The sequence below is a fragment of the Mesoplodon bidens genome (genome assembly GCF_964165515.1).
Source record: "Mesoplodon bidens genome assembly, chromosome: 14".
NCBI lineage: Eukaryota > Metazoa > Chordata > Mammalia > Artiodactyla > Ziphiidae > Mesoplodon > Mesoplodon bidens.
In genome coordinates, this window is record NC_138170.1 from 13,616,235 (window position 1) to 13,631,813 (window position 15,579).

Below are 15,579 nucleotides of genomic sequence, written 5' to 3' on the forward strand. Positions count from 1 at the left end.
TAATAATTTTAAAAATGCACAAAAGGAAAAAGCACAATAAGCTCCTCAAAAGTAGAACAAAGGAGGCAGTACATTTATGAGCATAAATCAATAAACAAAATTGAGTGTTTCTTAAGCATGCAGGGGTTATTTATCATATTAACTGATTAAAGAAGAAATATCATAATTTAATAGATAAAAATCATTTGCAGTAAAATTCATCTAATAATAAGAAGAATATGTTAAAAATAACAGTAAAAGGAGCTTCTTTAGGAAGTAAAGTGTGTCTATCAAAAAACTCTAGCAAATGTCATTCTAAATGTGAAATATTAAACTAATTCTTTTTAAAACCAGGGATAAAACACTTTCTCCCAAAAAAGAATAACTGGAAAGGAAGAAATAAAAATTCATTATTTGCAGATAGTAGGACTGTCTACATCAAAGAATCTATAGTCATATTTAAAAGAAATTTTTTATGGTCAGGTTTATATATTGTACAAAATCCAACTGCACGTACAATAAATCAGCAACAACAAAACCCAGAATTTAAAAAATATTCTTTTTACAACAACAACAAAATTCTAGTGTACCTACTAATAAATCTGTCTAAGGTTATACTATGTTTGAAAGAAATTATCAAACTCTGGGAGACACTTGAGAGATTAACATTTCTGAGAGGAAGTTCAGTTTTACAAGCGTGTCAATTTTTCTGCAAATCTATAATTTAATACACTTTCAAAGAAAATTCCAGTAGATATTTTAAATTGTGGTAAAATAAACATAACATAAAATCTACTACCTTAACCATTTTTAAGAGTACAGTTCAGTGGCATTAAGTACATTCACTTGATCATGCAACCATCACCAATATGCATCTCCAAAATTTTTTCACCTTCCCAAACTGAAATTCTGTACCCAGCGAACACTAACTCCCATTTCTTCCTCCTCCTAGCCCCTGGTAACCACTATTCTACTTTCTGTCTCTATGAACTTGGCTACTCTAGATATCTTATATAAGGGCAACTATACAAAATTTGTCCTTTTGGTGTATGCAAGTTCTTTTTTTTTTTTTTTGGAGGAACTTGACAAACTTAACTCTAAAACTTATGTGGACATGCAAAAGACCCAGAATAGCCAACAATTCTGAATTATATTTTAAAGGTAATAATATAATAATATTATATATAATAAGTACCATATAATACTATTATACTATTATAAATCTAGTGGAATTGAGATGGTGTATTGTTGAATTAAGAATATACAAACAGACTAGGAACCAAATAGCCCCCAAATGGACTCCTGCATATATAAAAGTTTAATAAATGTCAGAGGGGACATTCCAGATCACTTGGGAAAGACAGTCAATTCAGTATATGGGGCTGGAACAACTGACAATCCCTACAGGAGAGAAAAAAATGAAATTAAATCCCTCCCTCATAACACAGACAAAAATTTCTAATGGATTCAAGAGTTAAATGTGAAAGGTGAAACTCTCAAACTTTAAAAAGTGTATATATCATGACATCAAAGTAGACAAGATATGGAAAAGACTGATAAACTCAATTGTAATTTAAGAATTTCTGTTAATCAAAAAACACCATAAAGAAAATATAAGACAAGCCACAAACTTGGAGAAGAGGACTGTAACATCTAAAAGTCAATAAGACTAAGACCAAAAAAAAGAAAAAGAAAAAGAAAGAAAAATTGGCAAAAGGCATGACAGGCATTTCACATAGGAAGAAATACAAATGGCAGATAGACATGTGAAAGCATACTCAATTGTAACAGTAATATGAAAATGCAATTTTAAAGCATAGTGAGAGATCTTTTTCTTATGTTATATCGACAAAAATTAAGTCTGATAATACCAAGTGTTAGTTCCATAAGACACATGCTGCTGGTGGGGATATAAATGTGTACAATCACTGAAAAATAATTTGACATGATGTAGTAAAGTTGATCATTGGCATACCCACAACACAGCACTTTCACTCCTGGGTCATATATGCTACTGAGGAGTGTTTTTCAAACAATAGATTGCAAATGGCTAAAATGGCTCATGAAATCAGTTTAAAGGATTGAGATCAGTATTTTTAAAAAACAAAATTAAAAAATATCAGAGAGCATTATGAGGAATAGGATGAGCATTGTTTCATGAAATGTTTGTTTCACTTGTGTCTGTGGTGGGGAGGGAGGGCAGGAGAGACTCTATGGGTGTGTGGGTGTCCGTGGTGATGGAAAATGTATTTCTCTGAGTCACAGCAACTAAATTTGAAAGCCCTGTAGAAATTCTTGCCCACGTTCCCCAGAAAACATATACAAGATTTTTCATAAGCGCGTGTTCAAAATGTCAAAAACACAACTCAAATATCCACTGATACTGGAGATTAAAATGGATGAGCAACTTGTGGCACAGACACATGATGAAATATTATGAGCACAGACAGAAGCTCTTCAACCACACATAACAACTTGGACGAACCTAAGAAACAAAATATTGAGTGAAAACAGGAAGCTACAGAATACCACACACATTATGCCTTATTTATCAAGCTTAAAGACAATACGAAAAAATCAATGAAAACAACCCAAAGCACAGATCCTGAAGCCAGACTATCTGGGTTCAAATCCTAGCTCTGTCACCTAGTGGCATGTAACCTTGGGCAAAACACTTAACCTCTGTGCCTGTTTCCTCATCTGTGAAATGGAAATAATAACCTACCTCACGGGGTGTTTAGGCTTAAAACCTGTAAAGTCCTTGGAACAGTGAACATGCCCAAAAGAAGGAACAGGTGTAGGAAGAACAGAATTAGCAATGTTCTGGTTCTTAAGTTGGTTTGTGGGTGCATGAGTATTGAAGATACATATTCATTTATTTTTTCCACGTATCAATATTTTTTAAATTTTATATTGGAGTATAGTTGATTTACAACGTTGTGTTAGTCTCAGGTGTACAGCAAAGTGGTTTAGTTATACACATACATATATCTCTGCTTTTTCAGATTCTTTTCCCATATAGGTTACTACAGAGTAATGAGTAGAGTTCCCTATGCTATACAGTAGGTTCTTGTTGATTCTCTCTTTTATATAAATATTTAAAATTTAAACAGGATGAGTTATGCCAAGACAAGGCCCTGTATACTCAGGCTCAAGAATACGACACTGGGTCAACGATGTTGGCAGCCTGAATGGTCACATACCTGGTTCTCAGCTTGTCACCCCCTGATTCCATCCAGTTTTGGAGCAGGCTGGAGATGGGTCTTTCTTCATACTGCTTGGTGTACTGAGCCAGCAGTTCCTGAACCACAACCTGCACATAGAGTTTATCACTTGTCAGCCATTTGTCAAAAATGCAATAAATGCCAGAGTGTCTTTAACTGCTGCAGCAAGGTAAGGTCCAGCTAATTCTAGCAAACCCTTTGGAAGGACCCAAAGACAAGACTCATCCTTCCTGAGGCCTCCACTTCCCCACAGCAGGTGTGTGGCCCTTACTCACCACTCTCCCTCCATTACCCATGGCCAGCTTAACTAGCTAACTACTCACTGCTCTCTTTTCCCTTTGAGGCATGAGCCTTTAATGTGGTCCCAAGACCAACCATTTTAGGTGACACTTCAGATGAAACCTACTTGCCTTCCCTGGACCAGATGGGTGGCTGGTCTGTTTTCCTTTTTGCCTCTGATATTCTATGGTTGATTAGGCCTTTGGGGAATCATACTGAAATGTACAGTAAAACAATCTCCATCAATTGCTTTCCTCACAGCTTTAAAGTTATAATGTGGGCCTAAAACACTGCATGCTTGTCCAGGTTTGTTAAAAGAAGATGTCCAGGGCTAGGCTGCTGTAGAGAGAGGCCCAGGTGATGGTGAGCAGCAACTGCTAGGCACGTCAGTGAGGCCACCTTGGGCCAGCCTGCCCTGCCGAGCCTCCAGCTGACTGCCAGGCAGGAGTGAGCCCCGGAGAGGCCAGCAGAGGAATCACATCATGAGAGCTCAGTCCAAACTGCCAACCTACAAACGATGAACTAACAATTGCATGTCGTTATAAGGCACTAACTTTAGGGGTGGGGTCGTTACACAGCCATAAGTTGCGTATTCATTCTCATATGAATACCTGTTTTAGAATATTTCCTTCTTCATTTCACATACATTCATGTTTTTATATAGATTACATAAAACGTTACAATGCTTTCAATCAATAGGATATCATAAATGACATTTTTGGTTCACAATCTGTTTTGGATTCTATTTTTCTGTTTAATGGCTGTATAATATTCTTTGGAGAAATCATACCTAATTAAACATTTCCATTCAATTAGATATTTATGTTGTTTCCAATTTTATACTGTCATTAATATCCTTGGTATCAATATATTCAGACAAATAGCACTGTCCTCTTTTTGATTATTACCTGAGAATAAATCCAATGAGCTTGACTGATGCAATGGTTCTTAAAGAGGGCCACCCTGACTATGAGAGGAATGCTGGAAACTTGTCAAGGCACATTTGCCTGGGTGACTTTATTGGCATCGGTGGGCAGAGCCAGGCAATGCATGGGACACTCTAACCCAACAGAGGACTGTGCCACATCCAGTGTCCTGTTGAGTGCCATGTGCTCAAACTCATGAAGCCAATTGATAGCCCAGAGCCTGACTCTTACACTAAAGCTTTCAGGTTCTTCCTGACCTGGGTCTGTGGAAGATTAAACTCCCCTGCCCCCTTGAACTCGAGGCAGCCATGGGACTGGCTTTAGGTCAGTGACATGTAAGCTGGTGCGATGTTCCCAGTTATGACTGGTCCATAGCCTGGACTTTGGTCTACATTGGAGATGCTACAGCAGCTCCATGTATAGAGGCATTGTTAAGTCTTACTATGTTGTTATGCTTATTACACATTCCTTTTGTTTCTCTGAAGTATTGTCTTGAATTCTTGAAATCATGTGTCTAGATAAGTTATATTTCCCATGACTTCATTTCAGGATAATAAAGGGGGTGTCACAAAATATTTACTATGAAAAAGAGGTCATTAGGTCCAATGAGCTTGAGGATCACTGCATTACGGGTCAAAGGATCTAAACTTTTTTGTGGCTTCTGCTATACATAGTAAGTGTAAAAATCGAACACTACTAGCAATGGGAAAATGGGAGAAATTAACTTTGACTAGAATTAAACTTAAAATGATACAGCAATCAAGGTCAGTTTCACCCACATCACTAGGATTAACACATCCTTTGTTTTTGTTCATCTGTTAAAGTTATGATAGCTCTAACTCCATCACCCTCTTGTTACAAGAGCAAAAACATTCCCAGCATTAAAAATTGGTCTGATTCCCACCCCTCTCCTCATACCTTTATTTGCTTTATTTTTCCAGATTGAATTCATTGCTACCTGAGGATAGAGAGCATTACAACTTGCTATTGGTTTCTTGTCCTTCTGCTGCCTGGAAGGCAAGTGCCAGGAGGTCAGAATTTGTTCATCTTTGTGCCCTCAAACAATGTGCAACACAGAGGTAAGAGTTGAGGAATCTTTCTTAAATAAGTGAATAAATAAATCAATCTCCTTCCTATGTTTAGTATCTCATCTGATCTTTTCAACTCCTTAATAATTTCCTTTAACTTTTGTCTCTACATCCACCTTTCTGATTCCAGCATCTTACATTGGGAAAATCAACTCGTTTTAACTAGATTTAAAATTAGAAGAACACAATAACTGAGTTTAGGTGCTAAACTTAAAAGATAGACACACTGGGGCCTAGCTAATATCACAAAAGCAGATTCCTCAGTTTAGATCTTTGCTCCTTTCTCTTTACTTTTTGCTCCTTGCTTTTGGAATCATTCCTCTTTTTCTAGGTCATGAGACAAGAAAACCTGATTTTTTAAAATGAGTTTATTTTCTTCTATTGATGCCCCTTGGTGAAGAATTAAGTGGCTGAAGCTATCAGCTACCATGGGGTTTGGGCAGGACAGTCTCTAAATTCAGTACTTTATTTGATAAGTGACCAGGCGGAAGCAAAGATAGATCAGTCACCCTCTCAACCGAGCGTGCAATGAAGATGTGCTTTTTTTGACCTCATGTATGTGTTCCTGAATACATTATAACATATAATATATATAAATTATATAAAAAATAATAAATTTTAAAATATAAATAAATTATATAACATTATATAAAATATATAATATACTATATTTATATATATATAATTTTAACTTTCTATTTTAAAATAATTATATACACAAAAAGTTGCAAAATTAAAATAGAACAGAGGTTTTGTCTAGTCATCACCCAGATTACCCCAAAAGTGATATCTCACGTACAATAATGATGATCAAAACTAGGAAATTCAGTAAAATTTGTATACATTGAATGTTTTAGTTGTAATAGAGATTTCATTATTTAAAAATGAACCCAGTAGTAAAATAAACCCATTTTATAAAATAAAATATATTTCCTTTCAATACAAGTAATTACATCCTTATCTAGGTCTGGTGTTTTGAAAACTTACACCAGATTTTCTTAAGACAACCTGTGAGGTTATTTCTTTCCAGGTGATTGTTTCTGTGGTGGTGGTGTTTTTGTGGCTCTTCACACAGTTCTCTTGTTCAACATGTGAATACTCTTTATTTTCTTCTATTTACTTGATAAATTTCCAGGGATTGAGTCCTGCTGCACCTGCTCAGGAGTCCTTTTCTTAAGAGAACTCCAGGGGACTAAGCAGCCAGAACAGCTATGTTCTTGCCTTTTGTAAAAGATCCCATCTGCAGAAGGAATCAAGCTAATCTACAGCCAACATTTGGAAGCCATGAGCCTGAGCAAGTATGCAGAATAATGACATCACAAACATGCATTTGTAACGAATATCCTATGCATCAGGGAACACTGATTATGGAGCATCAGTAAAAATTATTTTTTAGGTCGAATGGCTTTTCAAGGCATCTAGGAAGCAACTAGCATTTCTACATGCTGAGAATTTCACTGATTTATGCCAGCTACGGTGAAACTTGGATTTAAAAGTCTAACAAGTAGTATCTGCTACCAAGGCAGAAACGCTTAGAGTCCATTAGGATAGCAAACACGGTCTCTCAGGAAAAGCCAGCAGATGTCATCCTCTCTATAACAGGACAAGGCAGGCAGTGAGGCTGCACTCAGGTCTATACCACGTAGGGCAATGGATTCACTCAAAGTGGCAGTACTTGTGGCAATGGGGTCCTAAATCATGCCCTAGGCAGGACCGGCTATGGAATTTGGGACGTGGGGCAAGATAAAAATGCAGGGTCCCCTGTTCAAAAATTATTAAGAATTTCAAGATGGTGAGAGCAGAGCAGCAAACCAAGCACAGGCCTTTCTGAGCACGAGGTCCTGTACGACTGCACAGGTTTTGCCCCACGAAGCTGGCCCTGGCCCTGAGGGTCCCAGGAGGATGGGCAGACACAAATATAACTGCGTGTTCTGTGTTTTTATTACAGCTACATCTGGCAACTCAAGGTAACTTAGGGCAGCTCAGGTGTCACCCAGGGAGTGAGGTTGCAGAAAAGGCCAACTGGACATGATCCTCCACTAAGGACGTTATTTTCCTCTTTCAGATGCTGGATATCCCATCAAGGTAAGATTTCTTAGAGGACAATCTGTAAAGATTCCCTGGCTAGAAGGAAAGCAAAAGAGAGAAAGAGAGGGAGGGAGGGAGGAGGGAAGGGAGGGAGGGAGGGAGAGAGGAAGGGAGGGAGGGAGGGAGGGAGGAAGGAAGGAAGGGAGGGAGGGAGGGAGGGAGAGAGGAAGGGAAGGAGGAGGGAAGGAAGGGGGAAAGAAAGAAAAGAGAAAGAAAGAAGGAAAGAAAGAAAGAAAAGAAGGAAGGGGGGAAAGAAAGAAAGAAAGAAAGAAAAAGAAGGAAGGAAGGAAGGAAAGAAAGAAAGAAAGAAAAAAGGAAGGAAGGAAAGAAAGAAAGAAAGAAAAAGAAGGAAGGAAGGAAGGAAGGAAAGAAAGAAAGAAAGAAAAAGAAGGAAGGAAGGAAGGAAAGAAAGAAAGAAAGAAAAAGAAGGAAGGAAGGAAAGAAGAAGGAAGGAAAGAAGGGAGACAAGGAGACAGAGACAGAGAGGGAGGGAGGGAGGAAGGAAAGCGAGAGAGAGGGAGGGAGAGAGATTGATTTCCGTGCAGAAAATGAAGAAGTCACTTCGATGAGCACAGAAGTACAGATAAAGGTTCAGAAGGCTCTCTTTCACCCAAACCTCACACATGGAGCTCTTGAGGAGCACTTTCAATAGTTAGATGCTGGAACATCTGGTTTTGAAAGAATTAGGGCCAGCTCTGTTATGGGTCAATGGATTTGGAAAGAGAAAACTAAAACGCCTGTTCAAACTACCTTGGTCAGCTTTTCTAAGAGTGCATCATCTCAACGTCCCTCCAAGTTCCCCAAAATGGACAAGCACATTTTGTAAATGCTTCGTATCGATTCCATCCCCAAGCAGATCTTCGAGCTGTCCCCCTCCCGCTATTTCCAATGGCAGCCCCCTGGCCTGGGCAGCACCTCCTTCCTCTAGGCAGAGACTCGGTCCCAAGCCTGCTCTTGCTGCCCCACCGACGGCCTTCGCAGCCTTCACTAGGCTGGCCTCTGCCGACCTCTGGTCCCATTGCACGCACCTCTCTTTGTGTCTGCCATCTTCAGGGGTGATTCTGGGTGTAACTCCCCATCTGTAGATCTCTGGGAAGATCAGTTGGAACTCTCTGCCTCTGATTCTGCTGGGTCAGGCAGAACCTCAGCCCATGCCCTTGTTCTCTCTCTCCAAGAGGCCCTCAGAAGAGGAAGACAGTTTCACCTTTCAGGAAAGCAGAGTTGTCATCTGCAGACTGATCAGCCCTGTACTGGCTGCTCCTCGTACCCCTGCTCTTGCAGCCAGATCTCAGTCCCTTTTAGAACTGATACTGGAGGCCCTGCAGTTGGGTTGACCCAACCTCTGATTTTAGGAGTATCGCACTGTGTTTTTTCTGGCAACTCAACATCTCCACCTGCTGACCACTAGGGTTCACCTACAGCCAGAAGGCTGGGGCCCCAGTGAGAATGTCCTTTCTGGTTTACTATGCGGTCCTTTCCAGGAGCAGAGGGTGTCCAGGTTCTGCAGCCTGAGGTCCAGTCCTCACCCAAAACCATACTTGTCCCAAAACCCCATTGTAATACCTGAGGTCCAGCTCATCTGGGAGAAGAATCTGGAATTCACCCCAGGGATGGGGGTGGGGAGAACATTAGGGCTGAAGAGTAAGGTGTGGGTGTGCGCGTGTGTGTGGCCTTTATTCTCTTGAAGAGGCCTCCCTCCCTTTCTTTGTTACTCTTTCTTCCTTCTCTTCCCTCCCTCACTTTTTATATTTAAGGGAGGGACTATTTATTTTAACGGTTTTAAATAAGTTTGATTTTTAAATTTTTTCAACTTTTTGGAAATTTTTAAAAACTTCAAGCCATATTATGGTCTTAAATAAAAAGTAAGTGTCTCCTATCCAATCCCTTACCTCCAGGACCTCATTCCAGAAATACCCATTCTTCAGTAGTTTCTGTTCTCCTAGAAGAAGCAGCTTCCAAATGTCAAGGTCAAACAGATTCTTGTGTTACGTTTTAGTCTGCTTCCTATTTGGAACACGCTTTTTATTGAGCAGCTTTATTTTTCCTGGAGTCTTAATGGACTATTTCTCCCCTTGTTTCAAGAAGAACCATATGCCTTTTCCATCATCACTAAGACCTCCCTGCTTCTTAATCATTCTATTTGTTGACCCGAAATCATTTCCTTCTGGAAGTCATTCTTTTGATCCTTCTGACTTCCTGTTCTAATCTGGACTAATTGTGTTCTGGGTCTGCTACACCACTACTACGCAGGTATTTCTTTATACATACTCCTCTTGCATTAGCTCCAGAAAGCATAGATGTCTTTCTAATTCTTAATTCCTTTTATGCTTTTCTCCAGTTCATCTACAAGTAATATTGCTCAGAAAGTGCATGGCAAGGTAAACTTCCTGAGCATTTGAATATCTGTAAATCTGGCTCATATTTGATGAATAATTTAGCTAGCTATAAAATTTTACGTTCAAAATAATTTTCTTCTGAATTCTAAAGGCATTGTTCCATTTTATTTCAGACCCTGGTCACTCAAAGTGTGTTCCACAGACCAGCAGCGTCAACATCACCGAGGAGCTTGCTAGAAAGCAGAAATGCGGACCCACCCCAGAATCTGAATGTGAACAAGACCCCTAGGAACGTATGGGTGCAGTGGAGTTGAGAGGCACTGCCCCAGCCTTCAGCGCTGCCGCTAATAGGGCTGAGGTCAATCTGACTCTCTTTTCTTAGTAAATAATCTGATGTTTCTTCAGTCTAAAGTTTGGCGGCCCTCTCTTTGTCCTTACTTGGTGATCTGAAATCCTCCAGGCTGTTTTCAGGCTCTGACCTTTTCTGGTGGGTCCTGCCAATTTCAAGTCTTGTGACTTTTTTCAGATCTGGGAAATTGTCTTCTTTTATTTCTCTGGATTTGTCTGCCTTTCTGTGTTCTCTGCTCCCTCTTTCAGGAACGTCATCAGTTTCCTAGACATGATCATCCATCTCTCTCAGCCTTTCCCTTTTACTTACCTTCACTTAGTTTTGCTGATCGTCATTCTAAGAAGTTTTCTCAAATTTATCCTTTGGCCTTTATATTGGATTTTTTTAAATTAAGCAAACATATAATTTTAATCTACTATGGTTCTTGGCACTATGATTACTATGGTTCAGTGCACTATGGTTCTATGAGTGCTCATTTGTCAAGGCAGGGTGTTCTCGTCTTATGGATGCCAGGTCATCACACATCCCCAGGGATATTCACTGGTTTTTGCTTCTCCCAGTGCCACTTATTCTATTTGTTCATATTGCTCCTTCTTTCATGTGTCATGGTTTTTCCTTAAGTTTCTGATCATCCTAATTAGATAACCTGTATTATGGAATTATTGTTCATTTGCTTAGGTGTGATGATAGTACTGTGCTTTTGTAAGAAAATGTCCTTATTTTAGAAAATGAATGTCGAAGTTTTTAGGGATGAAGTGTCTGATGTCTGCAACTTTCAACTGGTTACACACACACACACACACACACACACACACACAAATATGTGTATAAAGAGAATAAGAGACCACTTAAATATAGCAAAATGTTAACATTTGGAAGTAGAAAACATGCCCAAGTGTTATTGCACTAGTCTTTCAATTTTCTCTTGAAATTTCTGTTTGAAATTTTCAAAAGGTGGAAATAATAAGAAAAACAAAACAAAATATCTGAATATCATTGGGAAAATACCCCGAGGGGCCTGAAATCCCTAAGGAATCAGCTTTCTTACAGGAAACTAGATACATGCTTGGTTTTTAAGCAAGTCAGGCTGTAGGTCATTTGCATTTTTGCATATATGCTCTTGGAGTAATAAACAATGTATGCTAAGCCTCTGACTGATATTCTTTAGGAAATCTGTGGATTAAGAAGGGACCTGTCCTAGGGTACCTCTAATGAAGCAAAAGAAAGTTATAATGGGATTTCATGGGTGTAGGCAGTAATTGGATTTGGTGGAGGGTGTAATTAAATTTCACCAAGGGCCTACAACCTCTGCCCCAGGAAAATAATGAAAGGGTCAGAAGACCCTCTACCTTGCTTAAAGGGAAATATATAAAGCCTGCAGAAACTCTGAAGCACGTGCCTGCTCTGTCCACATCTCCTCAATCATGGGACAGCAGCTCTAGTATCTTCAGGATCGCTAAAGAATCCCACCTTCAGGCAGAGGGTTGAAAGCCCTGTAAGTAATGGAAGAATACTATGAAAATTACTGACCAGTTTCTGTCCCCTGGTCTCCTGAAATTTCTATCTCTGCTTCGATAAGTGGAATCAAAACAGAATCCAGCCCAGAGAGGGATAGCCTCCCCAATATGGGCTGATTCCAACACTCAAGTGGAAGGCCAGGTTGACCAGTGGAGGGTAGCTAGTGCCATCTTCTCCACCATTGGGTGGATGCCAGGCAGTCTGAAAGCTCTGGGTACAAAGCAGGGCATGTCAACTGTAGGTTTCCTGGTAGGCTGTGTCGACTGGCAACAAGCAGGCAGGCTGCCCCCACTCCTTCCCCAGCAAATCTCAGTCTCTCACCCCAGAAGACTAAGCCCTCTCTGGGCAACCGAAGTGTCCTTCCTACTGTAGGTTTCCAGAGCTGTGGCAGATGCTACTGCTGTAGTCAAGTTCTCTGATGTGGGGAGGATGGCTGTCCTGCCATCAGACAAGCCTTCAGAGAAATGCCTGGCTCTCTGCTCCAATCCCTCTCCTGCTCTCAAGCCCTTTGGCTCAGCATCTCTCCAGAGACATCCAAAAGAAACAACTCCCACTTCCATCAGTGTTCCCTTGAGCTCATCCATCAATTCCATCCCATCTGCTTCCCATTCTCCAGAAATTTATCAAACTCCTTTGTCTTCTGATGGCCTTTCTACCACTGTCAATGCCCCTGCAGATCTGTTCCCCTCTATTCTTTCTTCTAGTTATTTCAAAAGGATTGAAGAGGAAAGAGCTGCCTTGTTGGTGTTCATGCCATGATCTCGAACCAGAAGTCATCCCCTTGGTTTTTAATCCTCTTATCTATGGTGCAGTGTCTGAGTATCTTCTCTCCTTCTAATTCGGATGTTGTGGGAATGCTTCCCCACTCACCACCACCTTTAATCTTTCATTTTTTCTTAGCAATAAAGTCAGGAAGGGCATCTGCCTTATCTTAGAGCACCACTGTGGAAGAGTTAACACAGAAGGCCTGAGACTGCTATTCTTGGAAGAGTGTGCTTGCAAGGATGCCTTTGGCTGGCATCTGGGAACCTGGATTTGGGGAGGGTTCCTATCTTTCTGTGACTGACAAGGGTAGCTCTCTGTGCCTAAACACTTTGTGCAAACAATACAGTTTGTGCTAAACACCTGTTTTCTGACCGAAAATCTGGAATTCTAATATGTGCTAGGCAGAGGGTACCTATGTGACCAGCCTCCAGTAAAAACCTTGGATGCTGAGTCTCTGATGAGCTTCCCCAGTAAACAGCGTTTCACATGTACTGTCACAATTCACTGCTGGAAGAATTAAGCATGTCCTCTGTGACTCCACTGGGAGAGGTGTCTTGGAAGCTCATGCCTGGTTTCCTTCGGACTCTGCCCACGTGCCTTTTCCCTTTGCTGAGTTTGTGGGGTTTTTTTTTTTTTTTGCGGTACGCGGGCCTCTCACTGTTGTGGCCTCTCCCGTTGTGGAGCACAGGCTCCGGATGCGCAGGCTCAGCAGCCATGGCTCAGGGGCCTAGCTGCTCCGTGGCATGTGGGATCTTCCCAGACCGGGGCATGAACCTGTGTCCCCTGTATCGGCAGGCGGACTCTCAACCACTGTGCCACCAGGGAAGCCCAAAGCATAAGGGGCTTTTTTGTGTGTTTTTTTTTGCCCGAGTTTGTGTTTTATCCTTTTGCTACAATAAATCCTAACCATGAGGATGACTGTATGTGGCCTCCTGTGAGTTCTCCTAGAGAATTGTCAAACCTGGGGGTGGTCTTGGGGACCCCTGATCCACACCACTTATAAAATCAGTGTTTCCAGCTCTTGATAAGCTTTGATCATAGCTTGAGGTAGTATTTTTCCAACATGTGTCTGGAAGACGTCTATCTGGAAAATTGGCCAAAGAAGGCCTACACAATCTGTTTTTTTAAAGTTTTTTTTTTTAATTTATTTATTTTTGGCTGCGTTGGGTCTTTGTTGCTACGTGCAGGCTTTCTCTAGTTGCGGCGAGCAGGGGCTACTCTTTGTTGCAGTGTGCGGGTTTCTCATTGCAGTGGCTTCTCTTGTTGCGGAGCACGGGCTCTAGGTGCATGGGCATAAGGATCTAGAGTGCAGGCTCAGTAGTCGTGGCACACGGGCTTAGTTGCTCCACTGCATGTGGGATCTTCCTGGACCAGGGCTCGAACCTGTATCCCCTGCATTGGCAGGCAGATTCTTAACCACTGTGCCACTAGGGAAGCCCCACAATCTGGTTTTAAGGTCTCTGGTGATCTCCTTTCTAGCAGACTGTGAAACTGGACCATCCCTGGCTTCCTTCCTCAGCCTGGGCCTCAAAGCCCTGTATGGGTTCTTACTGCATGGGTGCTATGCCTCTTTGTAATGACACATGTCCTCCTGAGCAGGCAGCTCAGCCTCCCTCCAGCCCAACATCCCTGCATCCGTGCCCTCCATGGTCCAGAGTCCCTCTTTTTCACTGCCCATGCTCCCATTTATATGAGAATAAGCAAGCTGTCCCTGTTTCTCCTCTGCTTCCACTTCACTTCATAGTTAGACATTGTGACTACTCCCATAACTAAATTAAACCACCTTTCCATAGTGTCTACAAGCTAGAGCTTGCAATTAAAGCACTGAGTCACAACGTCAGGGTCAAGCAATGTCGAACCACAAGCTTGAGTTTAAAATATACTCCTGAAGAGAAAATTGTTGAAAAACCTCACACACTTGGATTATCAGCTGAGATGGAGAATGTGAATTAGTGCCATGTCTGATTACTGAATATTCTTAAGGAGTGTTTTTTAAAACAACATTTAGGTAGGAGGGAGACAGAAGAAAAGCAATTTTTAATCCAGCCCACATTAAATGGCAATTCTTAAATAACTGCCCCAAAATAAGTTACTTTACTTTACTCATAGTATATTCTTGGCTCCCTTATCAAATATTAGTTGACCATATATGCACGGCTTTATTTCTGGGCTCTGGATTCTGCTCCATGGGTCAATGTGTCTTTTCTAATGCCAGTACCATACTGTTTTCATTACTACAGCAGTGTCCTGCACAGCTGGGGAAGCTGGGTGTTCACTCACCTGCTCTCATTTTCCCCATGGGAGAAACCACCAGCCAAGAAGGTCTTTTTGTCCTTTAGCTGCGCCACCCTGGGAGAGGAGTAACGCAGGTAAAGTGAAGCCTATCCTCTTACCCTCTTCAGTGTGTTCAATCTCAGATTTTTTGTTCGTTTGTTTGTTCCAACAATGTGCTGGAACTTCTCCACTGGACTCCTGGACTTTCACAAAGGAACTCTCATCCATGAATAATTGTCAAAACTGGTGTTCTTTGGGGGCAAGATGGCAGAAAATGCCTCTTCCACCATTTTGATGATGTCTGAGAATAAGTTTGTCTATGTCTACAAAAAACTTTGTTGTGATTTTGGTAGGAATCTCATTATATAAATATAGATAGATAGATCAGTTCTGGCAAAATGGACATATTTCCTGTGCAGAGTCATCCAATCTGTGAATATATTTAGTATGCCTCTCCATTCACTTAGGACTTCTTTGATTTCTTTCAACAGCATTTTGTAATTTCCAGCATAAAGATCCTATACATAGTTGTTAGACTTACACCTATGCATTTTATTTTCTTTGAAACAATTGTAAATGATATTATATGTTTAATTTCAGTTTCCACATGTTCCTTAATGGAATATAGAAATCTGATTGATCTTTGTTTATTGATCTTATATCCTGTGGTCTTGCTGAACTCACTTATTAGATCTAGAAGTTTTTTGCAGATTCCTTGGGTTCTCTATGTAGACAATGATGTAATCTGCAAAT

The 15,579-nt window shown here is 40.7% G+C and overlaps 1 protein-coding gene across 1 annotated transcript in view; it reads right to left on the minus strand.

Moving 5' to 3' along the window:
• The window catches only part of ACOXL (acyl-CoA oxidase like), a gene marked incomplete at its 3' end in the record, with an annotated part of 353,946 nt that overhangs the window by 119,029 nt on the left and 219,338 nt on the right, over positions 1 to 15,579 (minus strand). Inside the window, 1 exon segment of the mRNA XM_081254598.1 lies at positions 3,183 to 3,292. Within this exon segment, the coding sequence (XP_081110724.1) occupies positions 3,183 to 3,292 (110 nt within the window).